General features: G+C 49.1%; 1 protein-coding gene across 3 annotated transcripts in view; it reads left to right on the plus strand.

The window, feature by feature from the left end:
* The window catches only part of IGSF3 (immunoglobulin superfamily member 3), a 93,614-nt gene that overhangs the window by 45,654 nt on the left and 21,080 nt on the right, over positions 1-26,880 (plus strand). For 2 of the 3 annotated variants that reach the window (XM_047871838.1, XM_047871839.1), the window contains exons 3-8: positions 8,184-8,561; positions 10,644-11,054; positions 14,780-15,169; positions 16,582-16,641; positions 19,040-19,441; positions 22,724-23,128. In XM_047871838.1, the coding sequence (XP_047727794.1) occupies positions 8,184-8,561; positions 10,644-11,054; positions 14,780-15,169; positions 16,582-16,641; positions 19,040-19,441; positions 22,724-23,128 (2,046 nt within the window). The remainder of the gene's footprint in view (positions 1-8,183; positions 8,562-10,643; positions 11,055-14,779; positions 15,170-16,581; positions 16,642-19,039; positions 19,442-22,723; positions 23,129-26,880) is intronic. The other variant, XM_047871840.1, reaches the window with a different exon arrangement.

The raw sequence follows: 26,880 nt of genomic DNA on the forward strand, positions 1-26,880 counted from the left end.
AAACTTTTTTAGGTTTACAACAAAATTGAAAGGAAGATGCAGAAGTTTCCCATATGCCCCTGCCTCCGCACACAATGGCATCATGCATTATCAACATCACTTGTCAGAGTGGTACATTTGTTACCAGGGATGTACCTGTACTGACACATCATCATCACCTGAAGCCCATAGTTTACCCTGTGGTTCATTCTTCTTGTAGTACATTCTGTGGGTTTGGATAAATGTATAATAAAATGTGCCCATCATTACAATATCATACAAAGTATTTTCACTGCCCTAAAATTCTCTGTGCTCTGCCTGTTCGTCTCCCCACCCTCTGCAACCACTGGTCTTTTTATCACCTCTATGGTTTTGCCTTTTCTAGAATGCCATATAGTTGGATTCTTATAAAGCCTTTTTTTAATTGGTTTCTGTCATTTAATACTATGTATTTAAAGTTCCTTCATGTCTTTTCATGGTTTGAAAGCTCATTTCTTTTTAATGCTGAATAGTATTCTGTTGTCTGCGTGTACCACAGTTTATCTGTTTGCCTACTGAAGGACATCTTGACTGCTTCCAACTTTTGACAATTAGGAATAAAGCCGGTATAAACATTCATGAGCCGGTGTTTGTATAAACGAACGTTTTCAGCACCTTTGGGTAATGCCATGGAGCACAAGTGCTGGATCATAGGGTAAGGGTATGCTTAGTTTTGTTAGAAACCCCCACTGTCTTCCAGTATGGCTATATTATTTTGCATTCCCACTAGCTATGAGAGTTCCTCCAGCCCTCCATCCTTGCCAGCGTTTGGTGTTGGTCATTGTTCCAGATTTTGGCCACTCTTACAGGTGTGTGATGGTATCTTTTTGTTGTTTTCATTTATATTTCCCTGCGGATATGAGATGTGGAGCATCCTTTTATATGCTTACTTGCCATCTGATATCTTCTTTGGTGAGGTGTCTGTTAAGGTCTCTAGCCCCTTTTTTAATCCGTTGTTTTTTGTTTTTTGTTCTTATTTTTGAGTTTTAAGAGTTCATTGTATGTTTTGGGTAACAGTCTTTTATCAGATGTGTCTTTTGCAAATATTTTTTCCCAGCCAGCAACTTGTCTTCTAATTCTCTTGATTTTGTCTTTCACAGAACAGAAGTTTAATTTTGATGAAGCTTAGCTTATCAATTATTTCTTTCATGGATCATACCCTTGGTGTTGTATCTAAAAAGGCGTCACCGTACCCAAGTTAATCTAGCCTTCCTCCTATGTTATATTCTAGGAATTTTATAGTTTTGCAGTTTACATTTTGATCTGTGATTTGTTTTTAGTTAGTTTCTGTGAAGGGTATAAGGCCTGTGTCTAGATTATTATTATTTTTTTGCATGTGATGTTATGGTTGTGTGAGCCCCATTTGCTCAAGACACTGCCTTTGCTCTATTGGATCGCCTTTGCCCCTTTGTAAGATCACTTCACTGTATTTATGGGAGTCTCTTTCTGTGGTCTCTGTTTTGATCCATTGATCTATTTGTCCATTCTTTCTCCATTACCGTGCTGTTTCATTACTGTGGCTTTACAGTAAGTCATTTTTTAAAAATTTTTTTAATGTTTACTTATTTTTGAAAAAGAGAGAGAGAGAGAGAGAGAGAGAGAGAGAGAGAGAGAGAGAGCGCACAAGTGGGGGAGGAGCAGAGAGAGAGGGAGACACAGAATCTGAACCAGGCTCCAGGCTCTGAGCTGTCAGCACAGAGCCCAATGCGGGGCTCGAACTCACAAACCGTGAGATCAAACCGTGAGATCATGACTCACAAACCCTGAGATCATGAGCCGAAGCCAGATGCTCAACCGACTGAGCCACCCAGGCACCCCTATAGTAAGTCTTAAGGTTGGGTAGTTTCAGTCCTTCAACTCTGTTCTTCTCTTTCAATACAGTGTTGGCTGTTCTGGATCTCTTGCTTCTCTGTATAAAATTTAGAATCAGGTTGTTGGTATATACAAAATAACTTGCTGCGATTTTGATTGGGATTGCATTGGACCTATAGATAAAAGTTGGGAAGAACTGATACCTTGACGATATTGAGTCTTTTTATCCAAGAACATTGAGTTTTTTTCCATTTATTTAGTTCTTTGATTTAGTTCTTTGATTTTATTTAGTTCTTTACCATTTTGTTAGATTTCTACCTACTTCATTTTGGGGCAGTACTAATGTATATGATATTATTTTCAATTTCAAATTCCTCTGTTCATTGTTGGTATATGGAAGGCAATTGACCTTTGTATATTAACCTTATATCCTGCAGTATTGTTGTCATCATTTATTTGTTCTAGGGTTTTGTTTTGTTTGTTTTTTTGTTAATTCCCTTAGATTTTTTTTATATAGACAATCGTGTCATCTGCAAACAAAGACAGTTTTTTTCTCTTCCTTCCTAATTTGTATATCTTGTATTTCCTTTACTTGCCTTATTGCATTAGCAAGGATTTGATAATATTGAAGAGAAGTATGATATTGAAAAGAAGTTGTAAGAAGAAAGATCCTTGCATTGTACTTGATCTTAGTGGGGAAGCTTTGAGTCTCTCACCATTAGGTCTGATGTTAGCTATAGGATTTTTGTAGATATTCTTTATCAAGTTGGAAAAACCCCCCCGTATTCCTAGTTTACTGAGTTTTTATAATGAATGGTGTTTGGATTTTGTCAAATGCTTTTCCTCCTTCTATTGATACGATCATGTGATTTTTCTTTTTAGCCCATTGATGTGCTAGATTACATGAATTGGTTTTCAAATATTGAATCAGCCTTGCATATCTGGGATAAGTCCCACATGGTCTTGGTGTATAATTCTTTCTGTAAATCATTGAGTCTGATTTGCTAATATTTTGGAGGATTTTTGCATCTGTGTTCATAAGAGGTATTGACCTGTAGTTTTCTTAGAATGCCTGTGTCTAGTGAGTATTAGGGTAGTGCTGGCCTCATAGAATGAGTTAGGAAGTATTCCATCTGTCTATTTTCTGAAAGAGATTATAGAGAGTTGTTATACTTTTTCCCTTAAATGTTCAATAGAATTTACCAGTGAATAAATTTACCATTTATTTTTATTTATCTAGGCCTGGTGCTTTCTACTTTGGAAGGTTATTAATTATTGATTCAATTCCTTTAAGTATAGGTGTATTGAAATCATCTATTCCTTGTTTGAATTTTCACAGATGGTGTCTTTCAAGGAATTGATCCATTTCATCTAGGTTATCAAATTTGTAGGCACAGAATTGTTCATAGGATTCCTTTATTATCCTTTTAATTTTCACAGACTCTGTAGTGATGTCTTTTCTTTCACTTTTGATATTAGTAATTGGTGTCCTTTCTCTTTTTTCTTCGTTAGTCTGGCTAGGGGCTTATTGATTTTATTGATCTATTCAAAGAACCAGCTTTTGATTTTGTCGATTTTTCTCTATTGATTTCCTGTTTTCAATATCATTGATTTCTCCTCTGATTCTTGTGATTTCTTCTGCTTACTTTGGACTTCATTTGCTTTTCATTTTCTATTTTCCTAAGGAGGAAATTTACATTACTGATTTGAGATCTCTTTTCTTTTTGGGGCACCTGGGTGGCTCGGTTGAGCATCCGACTTTGGTTCAGGTCATGATCTCACGGTTCGTGGGTTTGAACCCCACGTTGGGCTCTGTGCTGACCACTGGCTCGGAGCCTGGAGCCTGGAGCTTTGAATTCTGTGTCTCCTCTCTCTGTCCCTCCCCTGATCCCACTCTGTCTCACTCTGTCTCTCAAAAATAAATAAATGTGTAAAAAAAAAAAATTAAACCAAGATCTTTCTTCTTTTCTAATACATGCATTCAATACTATAAAATTTCCCTTGAAGCACTGTTTTCCCTGAATATCACACATTTTGATAAGCTGTGCTTTCATATTCATTTGATTCAAAATACTGTACTTTTAAATATCTCTTGAGATTTCTCCTGTGACCCAGGTATTCTCTAGAAGTGTGTTGTTTGATATCCACAGTTCGGGATTTTCCAATTATTTTTCTGTTATTGATTTCTAGCTTAATACCATTGTGGTCTGCTAGCAGACAGTGTATGATTTCTAATCTTTTCAATTTGTTAAGGTGTGTTTTATGGCCCAGAATGTGGTCTGTTTTGGTGAATGTTCCATGTGAGCTTGAGAAGAATGTGTATTCTGCTGTTGTTGGATGAAGCGGTCAATAGTCGTCCATTATATTCAGTTGATTGATGGTGTTGAGTTCAGCTATGTCTTTACTGATTCTCGGCTTGTTAGGTCTATTTCTGACGGAGGTGTACTGAAGTCACCAGCTATGATAGCAAATTCATCTGTTTCTCCTTACAGTTCTGTTCAGTTTTTGCCTCATCTAGTATGTTGTTGTTATGTGCATCCATGTGAAGAACTGGTATGTCTTCGTGGAGAACTATGTAATGTCCTTCATCAGCAGCGATAACGTTCTGTACTTTGAAATCTGCTCTGTCTGAAATTAATGTCGTGACTCCCGCTTTCCTTTGGTTAGTGTTCACGTGGTGTGTTTTCCTCCATCCGTTTACTTTTAATCTACACGCATCTGTGTATCTAGAGTGGATTTCTTGTAGATAAGATGTAGTTGGGTTGTTTTTAGATCCACCCTAACAATCCCTGTCTTTTGGTTGGCACATTTAGACCAGCGATTGACATTCGAAGTGATTACTGATATGGTTGGGTTAGTATATACCACATGCGTCACTGTTTTGCATTTGTTGTCCTTGCTCTCTTTGTTTTTGTTTTTGTCTTCTACGCTTTTTCTGCTTTTGGTGCAGTTGTATATAATACTGTTCAGTTCTATATAATACTGTGAATACTTGTTCTTTTGTTTTAAATTACATAAGTGATATTTGCTTGTTGCAGAGGAATTCAAAAAGTATAGGAATGTCTAAAGGAAAAAAAAAAATTAATTAAAAAAAAAAAGGTGATCCCTGCCCAGGAGGAGTCTTCTGTTGTAGGCTTAGAGGGAAGATGGGAGGGGCCATGAGGTTAGGGGATGCCTGAGCCCCAGGTAGGGGACCTGGTTCTCTTTGAGGTCTCAGAAAGTGAGGGGCAGTGCTAGAGAAGGAACTATGGAGGGGGAACTATGGAGGGAATAAGACTGAGGAAAATAAGGTAATTTTTACTTCTATGTTAGGGTCCATTCCCTAAGAACAGCATTATTTTCGGGGGTCAAAAGCCCTTTGGGGGCAGGAAGGAAATTAAGGAGATGACGAAAACATGGGTGCAGCTGAATGTGTGTGACTCAAGTACAACCCAATGTTTACTTATTTGTTTGTTTGGCAGTGTTGCTTATAACCTGCTTCTGGCTTGGACAAGTTGTTCTGACCCTGCTGCCCTGGCTCCTTAATGCCACTTAATACTGTTTGCTTTTCAGGGGGTGGTGTGTACTATCCAAGGACCAAGCACTTTGGGAAGGTCTGTGGGTTGGATGCGGGCTGGGGGCTGAGTAAGCTCAGCACTGCCTCACAATAGCCAGTATCTGACAGGCCTCCCGTCCACCCAGTCACTAGGGAAGAGTGAAACTTTCTTGACCCAAATCGATGTGGAGTGTTTGCAGAAGGAAGGAGCTGAAAGCCAGAGAGCTTGAATGTTAGGACATGTTTTCTCATTTGGACACCTGGTTGCCACTATGTGGAGACACCCGGGAGGAGCAGTTCCTGACCCTGCCATGCACTGGGCATTTTAGAAATGCGAATGCCCAGTTCCCTCAGGTGGGGTCCAGGCCCTGCTATTTTGTAAAGCTCCCTGGTGACAGTACCGTAGAGCAAGGTTGAGAAGTAGCGTCTTCAAGGAAGAAGCTGGCTCCCGACCTGCCTCCAGCCTTCTTTGCAGCGGGCGGCGACGAGTGGCGGTGGCTGTTGGTTAACAGAACGCTGAAGTGCAAAGAGACCTAAATGTTATGACTATAGTTACATTGTTTTCAGAGTTCTGCGTTTCTAGAGAACTGCAAACATTTGATTTAAATGTCACCATATAGATATTTTAAGTTGTCATAAAAAGAGTACACATAGTCAAAATGTTATACACCACATTTTAACAGACTGAAAATAACTAATGAGCTGTCTTCTCAATGACTTTCGATATCGTAATCAATGCTGTCAAGCAGAATGGATCGGGTAAATTCACACACCACCATGATCTGTTGATTCGGTTCCCACCCTTCATTTTTTCAGTTCCCACTTTCTGGTGCTGAAGCCAAGATGAGGTTCTGGGCAAGATTTCGTTTGGGGGAAAAGGTTCTCCGTGAATTACGGTTCATAAGCCACGGGTCTTGCCTTGCAGGGTCTGTTTTAAAGTCTGTCATCTTGTCGATTAGATCAGCTTGCTTTGAGGCACAAGCCCTGCCCCCCCTCCCCCTGCAAGCTGCGCCCCCGGACTGGGCTTAGAGCTGCGTCCTGCTAGTACTTGAGCTGTACCGGCTGTTCACCAGCTGGACCCCCATCAGATAGGTTTACGCTAGGGGCAGCTGCGATTCCTTTCTAGAGGGGGAGAGGGAAGGTTTCACGGAGTGGAAGTGCGCTGCAGCTGTGGGTGGCCCAGAGATGCTGTCATTGTCAAGGGGCCATTGGAATGTCCTTGGGTGATCCCTGGCCAAACCCTGAGGATCCAGAGCTACAGAATGTTCTAGACAGAAAGGGTTAGCTAGCGGCTCTTTACTGAGGAGTATTTGTGGGCTGGACTGTGTATCGGGGGCTTTGCACATGTTCTCTTACTCAGTCTTTTCGATAGCTCTGGGAGGCACACATTATTATTCCCTTCTTCCAGATGAGGAAACTGAAGCTTGGGAAGGTTAAGTTACTTATCCAGAGTCACAGCTAGGAAGTGACAAAGTCAGCATTGGCACATGTGCTAGTCTACTCCCAAGCCTTCTTAAAAATCATTTTAGGGGCACCTGGGTGGCTCAGTCGGTTAAGCGTCCGGCATCAGCTCAGGTCAGGATCTCACGGTCTGGGGCGCCTAAGTGGCTCACATCGGGCTCTGTGCTGACAGCTCTCAGAGCCTGGAGCCTGCTTCGTGGATTCTGTGTCTCTCTCTCTCTCTGCCCCTCCCTCATTCACACTCTGTCTGTCCGTCTCTCTCAAAAGTAAATAAACATTTAAAAAATAATATTGTGGTTGAAGAGATTCAGGTCTAGAAAGGAAAAGCAACTTGTCCAAGATGACACATCCCGCTCCAATTCCTGGCAGAGCTGTGGCTAGAACTCACCTGCCTCGCTGCTGTGCCCGGCTGCTGCTGCTTCAGGGAAGGAAGCCCAAAGGCATGTGCCCCCTCCCACCTGCTCAGTGGCTCAGGCAGGATCAGCGTTAGGCTGGCATGGAATGAGAAGTGAAACTCACCATATTTCCTCACCCCTGAGTCTACTGGGGAGACCGTGTTAAGAAAAACATGGAGGAGGCAGAGGGGACCCCAGAGAAGCATATCCCAGGTGGAAGGCAGGGGGACTGGTGGGGAATCAGAGCCACCATACTAAGGGCAAGCTTGCTTCCTTGTTACGGGTCTGCACTATCAGCCCCCCATCACCTGCCATTGGCAACGTGTGGGCATCTGGGCAGCAGGGATCCGCTTCAGCCCTGCACATTCACACTCAGGGGCACTCACTCGACTTAAAGCTGCTGCAGCCTGCGGGAGCTCAGCTCTGCCCCCATTCAAGGAGGGTAGAGGAGGTAAGTCACACTCCTCCACGTGGTGTCCCGGGAGTAGCCACATTTGAAAACATAGGCTGCAGCTCCAAAGAAAGGGCACCGGGACTCCTCCCTGCCTGCAGGCCCAGATTGCAAGACGGTTGCTTTTATTTGTTTTCATCTGACTGTGTGCCAGGGATTCAACTTTTCCTGCTCGTTTTATTAAAAACTTTATAAACAGCGTTAATAAATAGATATAAAACCGCCACACAGATGACAAACAGAGGGACTAAATGAAACTCCCAGGGGTCAGCCGTTGAATAAGTAACAGAACCACGACTTTGCGCGATCCGATTTCCATATATGCAAATTAGGGACAGAGCTTTACCACCGAGTGTTTTAATTAATATTTATAAATCACAGAGCGCCTCCGAAAGGGCCAGTAAGCTATTTATATTATCATGTCATACAAACAACAAAGCCTTTGGAGATTGCTGCCTGCGCTGCATCTTGGTCTGAGGAGTAAGCGAGCCTGTGTGTGTGTCCCCCACAGGTATAGTGCTGGCACAGCGGCATGTTGCCGTCCAGGAAGGACCCCTGTACCGCACGGAGGGCTCCCACATCACCATCTGGTGCAACGTGAGTGGCTACCAGGGGCCTTCTGAGCAGAACTTCCAGTGGTCCATTTACCTGCCGTCCGCCCCGGAGCGCGAGGTCCAGATCGTCAGCACCGTGGACTCTTCCTTCCCTTATGCCATCTATACCCAGCGCGTCCGTGGGGGGAAGATCTACGTGGAGAGGGTCCAGGGGAACTCGGCCTTGTTGCACATCACCGATCTCCAGGCCCGGGATGCCGGGGAGTACGAGTGCCACACGCCCAACACGGATGAGCGGTACTTTGGGAGTTACAGTGCCAAGATGAACCTAGTAGGTAAGGAGGTGATGTTTCCCGTGGCCGGTGTCCCACCCGAGCAGGTCCACTCGGGCCACTGTAACAAAATACCGCAGACTGGGTGGCTTCAGCAACAGGCATTTACTTCTCACGGTTCTGGAGGCTGCGAGTCCAAGATCCAAGTGCCGGCACGGTCGGTTCTGGGCGGGGGAGGCCCTCTTCTGGGTTGCCGACTTCTGACTTCTCATTGTCTGCTCCCGTGGCAGAAAGGGAATGAGAGAGCTCACTGAGGTCCCTTTCCAAGGGCACTAATCCCATACATGAGGGTTCCACCTTCCTGACTTAATCACCCCCCACAGAGGCCTCACCTCCAGACACCACTGTGTGTGGGACCCACTGGGATTTACCATGTGGATTTGGGGGGGGAGGGGAGGAAATAAACGTGGAGTCCATAACACCGAGTCGCTTCTTTAATAGTGCAACTGTATTTCACTTGAAAAAAAAACCCAAAAGACCAAAGTTCCCCACACATTTGAGTGGTTAACACCTAGCATGAGTGAACAAAGGTTGTGGGTTCGTTTGTGAATACATAGCAGGTTGAGGCTAAAACTTATGAAAACTGTAGTGCAGGTGTTAAGAATTCAGAGAAGGAAGGGGCGCCTAAGTGGCTTAGTCGGTTAAGTGTCCCAACTTCAGCTCAGGTCATGGTCTCACAGTTCGTGAGTTTGAGCCCCGCATCAGGCTCTCTGCTGTCAGTGCAGAGCCTGCTTGGGATCTTCTGTCCCTCTCTCTCTGCCCCTCTCCCGCTCTCTCTCTGTCTCTCTCTCAAAAATAAACATTAAAAAAAAAAAAAAAAGAATTCAGAGAAGGCTAACGGACCCTGTAGCTGGTGAAAGGGGATAGGGGATACAAGGCAAGGACATCTGTGGTTGCCCGAAGAAATGACGAGAAAGACGGAGCATAGGACATCAGCTGGAAGAGAAGTGAAAGGGCTTGCAGATAGCAGGCCCTTGGACGGGCTCAGTGACACCGGGGGCACTGCTCAGTCAGGAAGCGGATACGGCTGTAGGTCCTTGCTCAGACGGGAGCTGGCGGTAGGGGAGGGGACACATTTAGGTGTGGACGGCACTGGGCCCCCATGCTTGCTGACGTGAAGGGTCACCAGTATCGAGGCTGGTCTTCTTTTTCTGCCCGAGTCATGATCTCCAGGCATAGTTGTGATAATAAAAACTGGAAAGTTAAGACTTGGGGCAGAAGGACAGAACAGCATTGGTATTGTTGACCGTCCTCGTGGGTGAACATTGCAGCCCCACACTGTCCACCCAGAAATCCCCCCGCCCTCCACGCCAAGCTCACCGTTCATGCCACATCCTATCAGGAGGCCTGCGAGAGCCAGGCCCGAGGTGGGTGTGCTGAGGAAACACACACTGGTTGTAATTGGGGTGTCCTTATCAGGCCGAGAGGGGCCGTGTTTAGTCTCCAGAGTACGGTTCTGACCAAGTGGCCAAGAGGCAGCGTCCTCGCTTGCCCAAACTATGACTTCTTCCAGCCCAGACCACTTTGACACATGAATCATATGAAAATCCAGCCTATCAGACAACCAAGGATGCTCTTGCTTTCCTCTACCAAAAAGATTTTCTGAAACCTAGCCTTCCTAGAGCAATGCATTGCTGACGTGAGTCGGGGGGTAGGTGAGGGTGGGATGGCGAGCAGGGAGGAGGTGAGCCGGGCACACAGAAATGTAAACTTCTAGGAACTGTTTCCTTTGGAAGATCGGTCAGAAGCCAAGTGAAAGTATCCTGAAGCGGTACCAACGCAAACCATCTGAGCTTAAAAAGAGAATTCGTTTCACGCGGTATTTTCAGGGACTTCATTTAGTACGTGAAACGAAATACATCCTGCCTGTTATCTAAAAGTTATTAAAATACCGAACAGGTAAGTGTCGAAAAATTGCAGTCCGAACCCAAAGAGAAAATCCCTTCTGTTTCTGTGCTACCTGGGGTCACCTGCAGCCTCACGGTGATTGCCGAAGGCTGGGCGGGGTGGGCGGCTGGCCCCCGTGAGTGTGAGACTGATTCTGCAGCTTTGTGACCGTGTGCTCGGGATGCTTCTGTGTTGCAGTGATCCCTGACACTCTGCAGACCACGGCCATACCGCAGACTCTGCACAAAGTGGAGCAGGACCCTCTGGAGCTGACCTGTGAGGTGACCACGGAGACGTTCCAGCACAGCCACCTGTCTGTGGCCTGGCTCCGGCAGAGAGGGGGCGAGAAGCCCGTGGAGGTGATTTCCCTGAGCCGAGATTTCGTGCTTCACTCCAGCAGCGAATATGCGCAGAGGCAGAGTCTGGGGGAGGTACGGCTGGACAAGCTGGGGAGCACCACCTTCCGCCTCACCGTCTTCCACCTGCGGCCCTCCGACCAGGGCGAGTTCTACTGTGAGGCTGCCGAGTGGATCCAGGATCCGGATGGCTCGTGGTATGCCATGACCCGAAAGCGTTCCGAGGGAACCGTGGTCAACGTCCAGCCCACTGGTCAGTCTCTCTCGTGCCCATTCTCTGCCTGACGGTGCGGGTTGTCAGACGCTGGGAGGGTGTGCCAACTCCTTCTCTGGTGACCTCTGAAAGTCCTAGGAATGTATAGATACCTACGTACCATCTGACCGACTAGTGAGTCTTGGATAGGGCAGCCTGGACCGAGTCCGGCTTACAGACCTGGTTTCTTGGACCTACCTGGAATTTTATATTTGCTTGAATTACAAATTCATTTTAAAAACTGGGAGATGTCACATAAACTGTTTGTGTCTGATGACTGGGTTCCCCCATTAGCCACACTGGTCTGCCCCCTTTGATGATGTTGCCTGTTTTGGGGACCAGTCCTGTTTCGTTTGTGAAAGACATGTGAGATTGTGAGCCTTCCACCAGAGGTATGAAATTATGATCTAGAGAAATTTTGGCTTAAGTTATTATTTCTTTATATTAATGATATGTCTTTGGTGGTGTTTTACCATTTCCGAAATGCTTCATCGCCTATTCCTTCGGAGTCCCTCAGAAGTTCTGCGAGGTCAGGCAGTGGTGGGACAGATGCCAGGGGCAGATTGCTTTGTGGGGGTTCCCGAGAGAGGTCACGGGAGGGGTTGGCAAGGCCAGCCTGGCGAGTGCCAGATTCTTCCATAAATCTGGTGAAAGAGGAGGTCAGGTGACATGTTTATAGCTGGGTCAAGAAGATGGCAGCACCATGAGCCGATTCCTTTCCTGCCTGCTCGTGTTATTCTCCCGCAGTCTCACACTGTGCTCCCCATGCCCCCGAGTCCAGCCGTGCTCCAGATCAGAGCCGACCGCTGTCGCTGGCTGCCTCTGCGGGGCTGGGGGAGGGCTCTCCATGAGCCTTCAGTCCCCCGGCTTTGGTTGCAGGGTGGTGATTGTGCCATCATCAGGCACAGCAAGTGGCCCGCGGGCCTTCCTTGTGTTGCCGCTCACCTCTGGCGAGGGGCTGGCGTTGGAGATGTGTAGGTGCGGCAGGTGAGCTGTGGTGCCGGTGGGGTCTCCTCTTCGGGACCTGTCCTTAACGTCACACTCCCATTTGCTACATATAGTCAGTGGCCTTGGTCTTCTGCCACTCGTTCATAGGTCCCTGTAGAGCAGTGCTTCCGACTTGCCCAACAGTCTGCTTTCCTGAACCAGGCTCCTGGGCTGGGATCTGGGAAGCTGGATTTCCAGTACACTGTCCAGGCGATTCCACCACCACTCGTGTCGTCAAGCACAGCTCCACGGGTGATAGGGCAGGAGTGATTCTCTGGACATCTGATGGGCTTTGACGAGAAGCGTTGGCTCCCGGAAAGGGAGTGTTTTATCTGCTCTGCAGGACCCAGAGCGTTTAGCAGCTTCTGGATCTTCCAGTACTAAGACATCTGTGGAAGCCACTTGATTTCATATTTATCCTTTCCCTTCCTGGATGGTTTTAAGATCGGCTTCAAAAGTCTGGACCAAATTTTGAATCTTAATGCTTTTAAATTAGGTTGCATCAGTTAATCTTTATTTTAATCTTACCAATTTGGGATTAGGACTTTTTGCATTTGCCCAGCAAATGTATTCAGATGAAGCCAGCAAAGGGAAAACCAGATTGGAAAAAAAAAAAGTTGATGGTGTTACTCTGTGCCTCTGGGCTCTTCGGGTTCAATGGTTGCAGCCCCAGCTTTGTGCTTCTCTTAGTTCATTTCAGTAAACATTTAAGGTCTCTGCTGCATTCAAGGTGTGGCACCGGGGTTTCAAAGATGAACGCCTCTTGGAGGCTGCACTGAGGGAAGGTGTGGATGTGAAGGCCGGTGGCTAAGTAGAGTGTATTGAATGCTGTGATGCTATTGTGCGTCCAACGCTCAGGGACACGGTGACTGGGGAGTGGTCTCACAACATTAAGTTTTCCCTGGATGGGAGCATTAAGGCAAATCCAAGAAAGCCAACGAGTTTGGTGAGTTGAGCCAAATCTGAAGCCTGCAGAGGCGTCAGAGGGACAAGCATAAAGGCTCAAAATTGTGTGCTGTGTTTGGCAAGCAGAGAGGAGTCCAGCGTGGGGCGAGCTTGTGTCCTGGGAATGAGTGAGGAGAAGAGGAAGGAAAGGCGGCCAGAAGCCCCACATATTGTGATCTGGAGCTTGGCCTTGACTCCACCGACCAGGTGTTTGCAAGCTGTTCTTGGGATCTTAGGAAGCCCTTAGAGGTGGCTGAGAGGTTGCACGTGGAGGTGTGTATGTGTCCATGTGTCTGTGCGCGCCAGGAGGTGCTGGAGGAAGGCGTGTGAGGGCCACAGCGTTCCCTCGCCTGCTTCAACCAAATGCTGTCTATATTGGGCGACACAAGGTTTTGTAGGAACAAAGTCCCTTGCCTCTGCACCACCCCCGCCCCCCACCAAGGAATGCTTAAAAATCACTGCTGCAGACACTTAGAGGGGGGAAATAGAGATTTTAAAGGAAGGAATGACAGTTAGATCTGGGTTCTAGAAGCAAAAAGCCATGGAGGCCAGATGGAGGTTGATTAAGCAGGTTGGGTCTGATGTGGAGAGACCAGGTAAGAGAGAGCTGTAAGGCCAAGGTCAGGTCGGTAGCAGTGCCTGGAAGACACGAAGTGAGTGCTAGAGACAGAGTAGGGAGCATCACTGTGCAAGGCAATCCGTGGGATTGCCTGGGAACTCTGAGGCCAGGGCTCTGGGTGATTCCTTGAATGGGGATAGGGAGGGAGGGGGGAAGGAGAGGTATCGAGAGTGTGCAATGTCCTGTTTAAAAGCCTCTGCTTCCCCATTGGTGGCAGCGCTGGTTGTCTTTTCTTCTGTTTCTGTCGATTTTAGTCAGGGAGTCTATCCTGCATGCAGACTCTTAGAGAGAGAGATGCTAGCAGGCGAAGCACCATCCATGCGTCATCTTAGAGGCTGAGAGCTTAGAGCTCTTAGAGCATCTTAGAGCTTAGAGGCTGAACCTGGGAGGCATGAGAGCCTCCCACTGTCTCACTGTGCGTGGGATGCTGTTAGTGGCGATGAGCCCTTCTTTGAGCACCCCCCCATTCCTGATCAGACACCCAGCTTTCTGAAGGGTGCTTGGATTCATTGTCTATTTCAGAGGTCATTAGCTTTCGGTGGAAGTGGGTAAAAATTTTCCCTCTCCATCTTTCTTGAGATTTTATCTGACAGGTGGTAACTCATGGAGAGACTTTGGTTTTCCCTTTGCCCTTGGAATTGTGTGAAGGGTTGTCTTACCTGTGTCTGATTTCCAGTACCCATGTGGCAGTGGAGAACATATTTCAGTGTATGTATTTTTTTGAGCGTTTATGAGGATTGGGGTCAGCACTGTGTAATTTTGTCTCACGTGTCAGTGGGGGTGAGTCCTACAACATCTGCAGAAAATGTTTGCAATCCTGCTGCTTACATGGGGTTCTGGGAGTATATAGATCAAGGGTAGGCCTGGGTAAGCGATGTCAGGGATGATAGACCTTGTTGACCTCTGCGTCATAGGCTGCAGACGGAGCCCCACGCGTCTTAACTGAGGTAACAAGCCCCTTAGACTGTCTGGGTCTAGCTGCCTTTGAGTTCTGTCTGCGACCCTCAGGAATTTCTCTGAAGACTCTGGGTTTTTCTCTGAAGACAAGGGGAAGTGCTGTGGTTGGCACTGTAAAGAGGGCATGGGGGGTGGGAATTTGCTGGTGCACTTGGGTTAGCCGGGGGCCCTCATTCACCCAGAAGGCATCCATCGTTTTGTTAATTCGTTTTCTTAGACAAAGAGTTCACCGTGCGGCTGGAAACGGAGAAGCGGCTATACACGGTGGGTGAACCGGTGGAGTTCAGATGCATCCTGGAGGCTCAGAACGTTCCCGACCGTTACTTTGCCGTCTCCTGGGCCTTCAACAGCTCGCTCATTGCCAGCATGGGGCCCAATGCAGTGCCGGTCCTCAACAGTGAATTTGCCCATCGGGAAGCCAGGGGCCAGCTGAAAGTGGCCAAAGAGAGCGACAGTGTCTTTGTGCTGAAGATCTATCACCTCCGCCAGGATGACAGCGGGAAATACAACTGTCGTGTGACAGAGAGAGAGAAAACGGTCACCGGGGAATTCATCGACAAGGAGAGCAAGCGGCCCAAGAACATCCCCATCATCGTCCTCCCCATCAGTAAGTAGAGAAGATGTGCTGTCTCCTTCTGCTCCCCGTGGTCTGGTCTGTAGCTGGCATCATTTAAGAGGAGTCAGGGGACCGATGAGCTGTGGGGGAGGGGGAGGGAGGGGGAGGGCGGGGCTTTTGGAACTCAAGGGTTCAAGTCAGTTCTGGCAGGCAAAACCAGTTCACCTGTCTCCCTTCTCCACTCGCCTGCCCACACTTAGCAACCCCCAGTTAGGCAGGGCGCGGGGGTATGTCTGCAGGTTGGAGGGGGCATCCCAGATCTGAGCACTGGCTGCCCTCTGTCAACACCAGCACTGCCAGCTCAGCTTGGAGGAAAATCAGGAATCCAGGACGCCTGTTGGCTCCCATGTGGGAATTAAGTCCCAGATGGAGTGGGTAGAGGCCTACCTTGAAATCTCACTTATGAGGGTTGGTCTTTTGTGGGAGGATTTTAAATCTGAGAGCACATTATTAAAAAGGATTTGCTGTCTGGGTTTTGGGGGTATAAGGGTTGGCATTTCCCTAAATGTCTCTTCCCTATTGAAATTGTGTTTTCAAAAGTCAGTGGGTGGGACCTCTTACGTCTTCCTGGAGCATAGCCTTCCTTTTAAAGCTTAGCCAGTTTCCAAGGATGCTTGGTGGGCCCCCACCTCCATGTAAGCAGGGCTCGTCTGGGTCTGGGTGGGTGACGGTTGTGGCTGGGGACTCGGGCACGACCTGTGTTTGCTCCTGTTGTGTTTAATCATCCATAGTATCAGGATGTTTTCATTAACATCTCAATTCTCTCCTAGTTCTGTTTTTAGTAAAAAGAGAATTAAACTTTTAATGCCATGATTTTAAACAAGACAGGGAAGTTTTAAAACTAACCTTTAACCTTTTCTCAACTACTCAAACTGTTCTCTCCCCTAGCCTTGTGATGATTCCCTTTACATATTTATTTACACCTGTACGTTTTTGATGTAGTTCTCTTCAAGCGAGAAGGAAAGAGTAGACACAGGGTCTTGCCTACTTCTTTCTTTTCTCACCAACAGGGTTCCTTTCTTTCATACTTCTGTTTTTGTTTTTTTTTTTTAAATCTCTCTCACACACCTAATTATCTTGACATTGTTTTGTTTCTTAGACTTTTTTTTTTTCTTTGCAATGCCTAGCATGGTGCTTTGCATAGGGTCGGTGCTTGCTGAATATTTGTAGAGTTGAAATTGTTGAACTGAATGCCCATTCTCCTGACTGTTTTCCTGTCGGTTTGTGCTTGCCTTAACCACGGACTCTCTATTTTTAAATCTGCAACTAATTCCTCATTGTTAAGGATCCAGTGAAGGGCATCTACGCTGTTTACTTCCTATATCTTTTGTGCTAAGAGATTTCCCCCGACCCCTTCCAAGAACTTGTTTGATGATCTGTGGCCTGCTATATTGCTTTTCCAGCAGATAACTGGGTAGTTAAAGTCCCTCAGCACCACCAGATCCTGCCCCAAGGCCACTTGGGTAAGTCTACCAAAGAACAACGGTCACGTCGGTAATGGTGATAATGCCTTGGATTTTAATGGCGCTTTTCCTCTCAAGAGCCCAGAGTGCTTCTGCATATATCACTTCCTTCCCCGCTCCCACTCCTCAAATCCCCGTAGAGGCCAGTGTTCTCTCCATCCCGTGAGCGAAGAAGCCAGAGCACCGTGCAGAGACGCGGCTGGGCCGGTTCCGTTCGTGGTTGAGCGTGCGTTGCATTAGAAATATTTGCTTCTAACTCCAGACCCACCGCTCTGCGCTTAAGCCTGTGCTACATCATCCGGCTCCTGATTTGAAATTTCATTTGGCGAACATGCAGTCAGAGTCTCATTAGTTCTGTCCTAGTTTTTGCTTCATCCAGAGAGTTTTAACTGGTCAGCTCGCCTTTTCTCAGGCCTGGGAACGCCCGTCCCGCGTCCTAAGGGGCAGCGCCCGCACCGCACCTGTGTTTGCCTCTGCCTGGGATGCCCGCACGGTTTTTCTTCTCATAGGACCACCTGTAACCGTGCGATTCTTCCGGGCTTTTGCTGGAGCCACAGAGCACCAAACAGCAGCCCTCATCGTTCGTAAGCCAGGGCTCACGGAAGAGTCCACCGCGGGGGCAGTAGGGAATGGCGGTGACACCCTGCAAGTCATATTTCTGCTGGAGGCCAGCAAAGGGGTTTCCGGCCCCTGACACCGGAGTTGTCCTTTTGATGCCCCACATGGAATGATAATGCTGGGGAGGAGTCCTTAACCTACAGAGGAAGTATGATTACTGATGATGACAAGTAAATTACCTCCTCTGGTATTGTCGGTGCTGTGGCCCCAAGAAGTAGGAACTCTTAGTGTCTCCGTTTTGCACGTGAGAAAAGGAAGCGGGGGTAGGTTAAGGAAGAACCCCAAGATTCCAGAGTTAGGAAGCAGTAAACCCGGCTTCAAGCCCTGGTCTGCCTGCCTCCAACTCCATGCTTTGAGCCACAGAAGCCTGGTCATCTCCATAAGTCATCCTGGTATGGCTCCTGGGGAGGTTGCCCTCCTGGGGAACCTGAACCCTGCCCAGACCTATTTTTCACACGAAATAAGCCAACCCGCAATGGGTAGCAGGCATCCTCACCATAACAGAAACTACCTGCTGGGGCTTGGGGCTCATCTCTGTCTGTTTCTGCCTGTGGGGGAAAATACGGGGGAGCAAAGATTGATTCAAATGCATGGTTATGGGTATGTATGTGTGATCCCTCTCGATAATCAGGTATGCCTCTGAATCGGGGAATTTAACTTAATTGATTAATTTTAAATTGTGTTTCAAGTCAGTGGTATCCGGAAAATTGAAGCCAAATTAGTTATGGTGCTTTGTATTCTTTAACACTTGTTTTTTTTCTTTTAGCTCGACGTAGATAGTCATACAAAATAGCATATGTGTAGTGAAGGCAGATTAGAATGTCCGTGGTGTTTATGAAAACAAAAGTTGTTCGGAATAGGAAAGTTAACGTGATCACCAGTGACCAGTTTTTGAAAACCTGCTGTGTGTCAGGTGGTTGACATACATTGTCTTGTTAACTTTTCAATCTTTAAAACAAGTGCACGGTAGGAACCACACCATCCCTGTGCTGCAGAAGGAGGCGTATAAAGTGTAATTAGTTTGACGGAGTGACCTCAGAGCTAAGTGAATAGCACAGGAGCAAAGAGAGTGGGGTCCTTATCCCCACCTCTGATTGGCAGGATGTGTTAGGGTCAGAGCAGCGGAACCAGGGCTGAATGTGGACGGCAGGGTAGAGAGCCAGGGGCCTTGGTCGGTTCCTCTGCGTTCATGGAAAAAGTATGAGGGCTCACTGCCACACGCACTATGAAAGCAGACATCTGTCCCAGTATCCCCCACACCCAAGCAAGCACACATTATCTTCGTGGTACCTCCCGTCACTTTGCTGATATTGCCCGGAGGGGCTCAAATGGCCCATGATAGATGTTCCGCTCTTATTTGACTGCCGTAGCACCGAACGGCGGGAGGATGGAGGTGATGTAGAAATTTCCGAGTTGTTCCACTTCCTGAAATTCCGAGTTGAAAAACCCTTGAGCCCCAGCTGAACAGATTACCGATAGAAAGTCGGAACGTCACCATGCTGTATTTCTTAGGTTCCGGTTCAGTCTCAGGTCTTAGACCCTCAGTATCCCACATGACATCTTGGTCCCCAGCAAAGGGCCTCCTAGGTGATGGATCTAAAGTCGTGGGGAGCAGTGCCCAGAAGCAGCCAGGGCTTGCCGCAGCAAGTGTCAGAGGGCGTTCCTCCTGCCAGGTGAAGTGCGTAGCGTGACACCCACACCCAGCCTCCTGCCCTGTCTGTGGGGGAGGGGGTAGTAGAGGCCGGAAAGCCCCAGCGTGGCACTCTCTCCCTCTTCCCAGAGAGCAGCATCTCCGTGGAGGTGGCCAGCAACGCCAGCGTCATCCTTGAGGGTGAGCACCTGCACTTCTCCTGCAGCGTCCGCACGGCGGGCAGGCCGCAGGGCCGCTTCTCGGTCATCTGGCAGCTCGTGGACCGGCAGAACCGCCGCAGCAACATCATGTGGCTGGACCGGGACGGCACCGTGCAGCCAGGCGCGTCCTACTGGGAGCGCAGCAGCTTCGGGGGCGTCCAGATGGAGCAGGTGCAGCCCAACTCGTTCAGCCTGGGCATCTTCAACAGCAGGAAGGAGGATGAGGGCCAGTACGAGTGCCACGTGACCGAATGGGTGCGGGCAGTGGACGGCGAGTGGCAGATCGTGGGGGAGCGCCGGGCCAGCACCCCCATCTCCATCACGGCTCTCGGTAAGGAAGCACTCGGCCGTCCTTTCTGTGGGATCGCTGGGAGATTGCTCCCACATCAGGTCCCTTACCCTGACTTTTATCAGAGTCCTGGCAGGAAACAGATGGCCCCTTCCAGAGGGTTTAATTGAAGGGACTGTGTACGAAAGTGCAGGTAGGGTTGACGGGGCCAGTGGTGCACGGTGGGGCCCCTGGGGGCCTGGTGACGGCTGGGGGCGGTCACTGTTCCTGGGTCTGCTTGGTAGGAGTGAAGTTCGAAGTTCTGGCCAGGGGAGCGAAGCCACCCAGTAGGAGTGGTGGCCCCAGGTGGGGGGACCATGGTCCCTGCCAAGACCAGCAGAGCAGAACCTCTCTCGCCTGTCCCCCAGGCTCTCCTGCCCTCCAGCCCAGGGGCCCAGCCCTCCTCAAAAGGCCAGAGCAAGGCAGAGAAGGGTAGGAGACCCCTTTCTGCCATTTACTTAGCATTTACTATGTTCCTGGTAGAGTCTAAGCACTTGTCCCTTTGAATTCTCACCTAACCAAGAGCTCAACCCTTTGATTTTACAAGGAGACTGAGGGAGACAGGTTAACTAATTTTAATTTGCTCACGGCTACAGCTTTTAAGTGACAGACCCACAGTCTGAACCTGGGAAGCTGGGGATCTCTCTTCATTTTTCACCCCCCCCCCCAAAGTCTGTGCTTTTATCTCTTCCTCTATAAGGCACCATCCTTAGGAAAGCCACTTCCGCATTAGCATGAAATTCAAAGATACCTTGAGATTTGCTAAAACCAGAGAATTAGATTTGCTTCTCACGGGGTAGTTAAAGCGGCTTCTATCAACATTTATCTGCCGAATATAATCAGTAGATTAAATTTTAAGAGGCCAGTCTGCTACTTGTTATCATGTTCGGTCTTCCTGTTTATCAGGACAGCTGTGACATCACTTGTCCTCGGTGACCATGTATCCCACTCCCTGGGACCATGTTGCCCATTGACTTCCTAGCTAGAGCTGACACCCCAGGAAAGATGGCAGCCCCCGCTGGTTTTGCCCTCAACAGAGTACTGTATTCTCACCCAAGATTAGAATTACACTTCTTGTTCTAAAAGCTTAATCCCAAAGATTGGCCTGCTTCGTGTAGTAATTGCATTGCTCAGCTTTCTCACTTTAGAAACTTTGTCCAGTGGCTGAGTTTGCTGATGAGCTCAGTCCCCGGGCCAGTGCTCAGCACCAGTGTGGACCTGTGGAAATGTCCGGATGTCCAGTAACAGTCCTTTTCCCCACCCTGCGAGGTTAGGAATGTCCAAGGAGCGGTCAGGATAGCTTCTCTTAGGTTATCCCCCTGACGTCTGTCATACTCATCATATGTCTGTGGTTTCCGTAGTCAGGGTCACCACGGGCTCTGACCTGGGATCCCGGGCTTGGTTCTGCTTACCTGTTCTCTACCCCTGGGGTGCCTCTGGCCAAAGCCGTAATCAGGGAGACCCAAGCAGTTGTGGCAGGGAAGAGTGGGGGGCACTGTGGGGTCAGGTTGCCTTTCAGTCTAAATAGTGACACACACGTGTTTTCATATTGACGGGGTCAGGTATGGTTCACTCTCAGGTACCCAGCTGAGACAGCAGACAGGAACATCCTCCAGTCGCACGTGGGCCATTATGAGCGTTCAGTTAAAGTAAATTCGGTGCTCTGTGCACCACGATCATGGCGTGTGCTCTGTCAGCCCTGGACAGAGTCATTTGCTTGGAGAAGCTCTCTCTTCTTGGGCTGACATCTTTGGATGCTGGGGCCAGGAACACTGGGAATGTCCTATCCCTAAAGTCCCGTATCCTGCCACTCTCATGGCAACATATTCTGCACACAGGGGCACAAGTGACTATCACAACTACTTAATGTTTAAGGATGGGTCTCTGGGTCTTAAATTTTTTTTTTAAGGAGGCATAAAGAAGCTTATGAAATCCAAATTGAAGATCGGGAGTTTTCAGCAAATTATTTCCACTTACTTGCTGACTTAACCTCCTCACCTGAAGCCCAAAGATTCATTTTGTGCGTAGTCTTTTCCCTACAGAATTGAAAGTACTTTTCTTTGTGTCTACTTTGTCCCTTTACATATTTAGTGAAATATAGCGTGTGCCAGGTACTATGCCATTCCTCATATGTTGCAAATATTAATTCAGTCTTCCAAATACGTTGCAAATATTAACTCACTTAATCTTCACGAGGACCCGTTTTACAGATGGGGAAATCAAGGCAGAGAGAAGTGAAGTAACTTGTTGTCACACAGCTTAGAAAGATCGAAGTCGGGCCTCTGGCTCTAGGGTCTGTGCCTTTAACCACTTCCCATGGGTAAAACCGCCAGATAAGACCCCTGACTCTGCCATTTCCTGGCTGCTTGATCGCGGGCAGTTTATTTAACCTCTCTGTGCCTCTTCCTTGTCTGTAAGAAATGGATGAGATGCCTTCTTGTCCTACAAGGTCATTTTGAGGACACAGTGACGTGTGGTGGAAACACAGCAGTTGGCCCCACGCCTGGCACACCGCACTCAGTAAACCCTGGCTGTTCGCAGTCTTATGATCATAACCAGTGTGTTAATATTAAGTAGTGTTTCAAGGTGAAGGAACTCGCATAGCGCCCACTGAGGAGTCGGTATCTGGGATCAGCCTGCTGCCGTCAGTAGGGGGCAGCCTGCTGTAACTGCAGAAGCTCACCTCACCCAGTTCCCCACCTGCTCAAGGTCAGCGCACCTGCTGTGGGTCCCTCACTGCCCATCTTCCCTGCATTTCACAAAGAAAGTGGAAAAGGAACTGGTGAGCAAGCCTGTACTGCTTGGCCCGGGGAACAGGGACACATCCTCTGCCTCCTCCTTGTCTAGCTCCAGTGCCTTGCGGGCCAAGCAGAGGAGGCGTCGGGGGGGAGGGGGTGGGGAAGTGTCCACCTTGCAGGCAGTGAATGACGTTGGCTTGAGGGCTTTTTTCTCCTGTTTCAGCATGGGATCCCCAAATCTGTAGGAATGGCTCTGCCTACATATCCTCAATCCTGGCAAGGGCTGATGGGAGGCAGAGCGACATGAAAGTTTCATCAGGAAGGGTTTGCTAAGTGCTGCTTGAGGAGCTTTGCCTCTGGCCTCTGTGTATGGGGTCTTTTGGGCTCGTGCTAAATGCGAGCTAAAGTGATCTGGCCTGGGCATCAGGAGAGAGCCGGAGCCTCGGTTCTGTGCCGCTAGCTTGGCCCACAGCCCCACCCCTGCCGCACACCGCCCTGAGAAATCCTCGTGTCTCCCCTAGCTGGAGTCTCTCTGCTCTCTCTCCAGAAATGGGCTTTGCGGTCACAGCCATCTCGCGCACGCCAGGCGTGACCTACAGCGACTCCTTTGACCTGCAGTGCATCATCAAACCCCATTACCCAGCCCGGGTCCCCGTGTCCGTGACCTGGCGGTTCCAGCCAGTTGGCACCATCGAGTTTCACGACCTGGTGACCTTCACCCGGGACGGGGGGGTCCAGTGGGGGGACAGGTCCTCCAGCTTCCGGACCCGAACGGCCATCGAGAAGGCCGAGTCCAGCAACAACGTGCGCCTGAGCATCAGCCGGGCCAGCGACACAGAGGCGGGCAAGTACCAGTGCGTGGCTGAGCTGTGGCGGAAGAACTACAACAACTCCTGGACGCGGCTGGCGGAGCGGACCTCCAACCTGCTGGAGATCAGGGTGCTGCAGCCAGGTCAGGGGGCCCGGGGGGGAGGGGGGGCGCCCGGCACGCGGCCGGGGGGAGGGCGGCGCACACGTGGGGCCCCCGGCGGGGCTACTTCCATTTCCCAACTTTGTGGCTCGAGAAATTTCCAGCCTGTAGGTAGCCGCAAGAATCCCGTTCCCTTGTCTCGACGGCCAGCGGTTAAGGTCTTGCTGTGCTTGTTTTCCCTCTGGTTTTTGTGCTGTTGTCTCTGAACCATTTGAGGGGGGGGTTGCAGGGCTTGGGACTGTTCCTCCTCAGTACTTCCGTGTGTGTCTCATAAGAATGAGGACACACTCCTGTGCAACCACGACACCACTGTCACCCCCCAGAGTTCCACACGATGACGGCATGTTACCAGCATTTCCCCCGTTGTCCCAATAATGTCCTTGGTAGCTTTTTTTTTTTTTCCCCTTCCAAACCAGGATCCAGTCAGGGATTACAGACCACTTTAACTTGTCATGTCTTTTTAGACTCTGGTCTCTTGACATCACGCCGTCTCCTAAAACCCTTTCCACAGCAGCCTGGAGGAGGTACACTGTTCCCTGTTGGCAGACAAGGAACGTGAAACGGGAGAGGGAACATGTGAGGCACTTAACGGAGTAACTGCCTCGTGGCAGGTGCTTAGGGTCGATGGTTTTATGAGAATTTCACAACCCCAGGAAAGAGGAAGTGGCTACCCTAGGGTCACGTAGCTGGTAAATGGCAGAGCCGGGGTTTGAACCCGTGTCTGTCTGTCTCTCCCATGCTGATTCCCTGAGCCAGGCTCTGGCCTCCTCCTTGAGCTCCCTTTCCCCACGGAGGGGAGTCTTTCACGGCCGTTGGTAAAGCCGCACTAATTTGGGAAGCCTGGGTCAGGGGGTGTCCTGCAACCACTCCGTCATTGGGCGCTTTTCCTAATGCGGGGGAGGGGTCAGGTGTATGTGCTTTGATGGGCCCCCCGGTGTCCGTCCCCTCTCCTGCTTGGTTGGAAGCAGCTGTGGTGTGGAGCCCAGGCTGCTCAGCGTCTCTGCCATTGCCAGGCCCCTGCACAGTGGGGCACATGCACCTACACGGCGAAGCGTGGGTTGGATGAGAGGTGACTTTGCAAAGACGTTTTTCTGACTCTGTGACCCACCCACTTTGCAAAGGTGGTTTGAACCCCTTGCAAAGAGGATTCTTCTGCCCACTCACAGCCATGGTTCGTACCTGACCTGGTCTGCTCCGCCATGTGAGATGGTCACGGTGTTGTTTTCAGCAACGTGAGGTTACATGGGGGGGTATTGTCTGAGTTTACCCTTGGCCTCTTCTAACCCTGTGAAAAGCCCTCTTTCGGAGGTGCCGGGGTGGCTCAGTCGGTAGAGTATCTGACTCTTGATTTCGGCTCAGGTCATGATCGCAGAGTCCTGGGATAGAGCCCCACGTCGGGCTCCACACTGAGCATGGAGTCTGCTTAAGATTCTCTCTCTCTTTCTCTCTCTGCCCCTCTCCCCCACTTGCAGACTCTCTTTCTCTAAAATAAAATAAAAAAATTTGGGGGCGCCTGGGTGGCTCAGTCAGTTAAGCAGACGACTTCGGCTCAGGTCATGATCTTGCACTCCGTGAGTTCAAGCCCCGCGTGGGGCTCTGTGCTGACAGCTCAGAGCCTGGAGCCTGTTTCAGATTCTGTGTCTCCCTCTCTCTCTGACCCTCCCCCGTTCATGCTCTGTCTCTCTCTGTCTCAAAAATAAATAAACGTTAAAAAAAAATTTTAAAAAAAATTTTTTTAATTAAAAAAAAAAATCCTGTTCTGTACCAAAGTTTGGAACAAGCAACTTGTAAAAATGATGGGACCGTTCCTTGGCCAATTAGAACCTGAGCCTGGGCAAGCGGAAGCTTAGGGAAGAGGCTATGCTGCTTAAGTGGATTTTTGGGTTAATGGAGGGTTAAGCAGAGACCCCATTTTGTGTGACCCCTTGTTGTGGAAACGCCTAGGGACACACGTGGCCGCCTTACTGACTAGGACATTCTGATTGTAATTGTGCATTTGTGGTCTCCTCTGGCCCTCAGGGTCGGTGTTGTGAGCCATGGAGCCCATCAACATGGTTCCACGGCTGTAGAAAGGTAGGGTTCGCGCTGACCCCAGGACCTTGCCTGACATTGCCTTTTTGAATCGATTGCTAACTCCTGCTTGTTTCCATTCCTATTTGGACTCTAAGGCTGGAGCACGTAAGGGAAGGCTGAGGACAGCTCATCAAAGGTTTGAGTTCTTTGGATTCTGGTTCATTTATGGTGTTACTAAAGAGAATAAGGGAAAACTATGTGTGAAGTTAGCTCTCGGGTGCCCGGCTGTGGGCTTAGCACTTACATTCTTCTTAACCATTCATCACCAACAGTGAAATGATGTGGATGTTTGTATCCCCATTTTGGTTTCTCCGTGGAGAAACCAAGGCCTCTCGGTGCGTCAGAGGCGTGGTAGCAGCCAACTGGCTTGGGAAAACTGAGGTGCAGCTGCTGGTGGTCTCAGTCTCCCCGACTTCCAGATGCCAGCCATGTCATTCCTCCCGGGGCTGGGGGGGGAGGATGTCGCCGGAGAGCCAGGCGGTGGAGGGCTGTCTCCGGGTCTCTGTGCCTTGCTCTGAACTGGTTTGTGTTTTTCACTGTCAAGCGGGAAGGAGCAGCACTGGCGTGGGAGGCCTGGGAGCGGCTGTTTGTTGTGTGGCCTCTGCTCAGAGGTGAGCAGTGGTGCACTTTCGAGGTCCCCTGGAGGCTGCCTCGAGAGCCCATGGGTGCTGTAGCTGCTGCCACCGCCCAGGGAGTGGCTGAGGCTCAGAGGAGAGTTCATGCCTCTAAGTGTTACATTCTGTCCTTTATTAAATATTTATGCAGTTAGCACTTCCTGCTTTCCAAAGAGCCTCATGTTCGTGTTTACTCCCCCCCCTCCCCCCCCCCACACACACTTGGGTGGGTACTGCACTTCCGTGTGGGGTAAGTGGAGGTGGAAGATACCAGAGGGCTGACCGTGTCCAACACGTGGCGCATGCAGCCCCCTTTGTCTGCACCGCCACCCTGGGAGGAAGCTGTTGCTTGCTTATAAATGGAGTAACTGAGGGGGCGCCTGGATGGCTCAGTCGGTTGAGCGTCCGACTTCGGCTCAGGTCATGATCTCGCGGTTTGTGAGTTCCAGTCCCGCATCGGGCTCTGTGCTGACAGCTCAGAGTCTGGAGCCTGCTTCAGATTCTGTCTCCCTCTCTCTGCTCACACCCTGTCTCTCTCTGTCTCAAAAATAAATATTTTTAAAAAATTTAATAAATGGAGTAACTGAGGCTCAGAGAGGTTCTGACTCGCCAAGTCAAGTGCGTGGCGAGTGGGAAGTCGGGATTTGAACCCAGGTGTGCCTTGTTAAAAAGCCGTGGGGCTGGGTGAAAGGGAGACTTTGACTTTTTCGAAGGCCATGTAGTCAGAGATTATGTTTTTGCATTCAGCTAACAGCCTCCTTCATAGAAGGAATTTCTCTGTAGATTGCTGGCATGGAGGTCTCAGCACAGGTGGCTGTAGCAGTAACAGTAACGCTGATGTAGCAGCTGATACTTATTGAGCATTTCTTGTGTGTCCGTCCCCATCCTGAGTGCTTTATATGTAATAGCTTGCTTGGTTCTTAGCCCATGCAACACCGAGAGGGGGTCCTGTTTCATCCACTTTATAGATGAGCACACTGACACAGCGGTTAAATAAATTACCCAGTGATCCCTAATAAGTGGCAGAAGCAAGATTCAAATCCAGAC

Source organism: Prionailurus viverrinus, chromosome C1 (genome assembly GCF_022837055.1).
Source record: "Prionailurus viverrinus isolate Anna chromosome C1, UM_Priviv_1.0, whole genome shotgun sequence".
Classification (NCBI taxonomy): domain Eukaryota; kingdom Metazoa; phylum Chordata; class Mammalia; order Carnivora; family Felidae; genus Prionailurus; species Prionailurus viverrinus.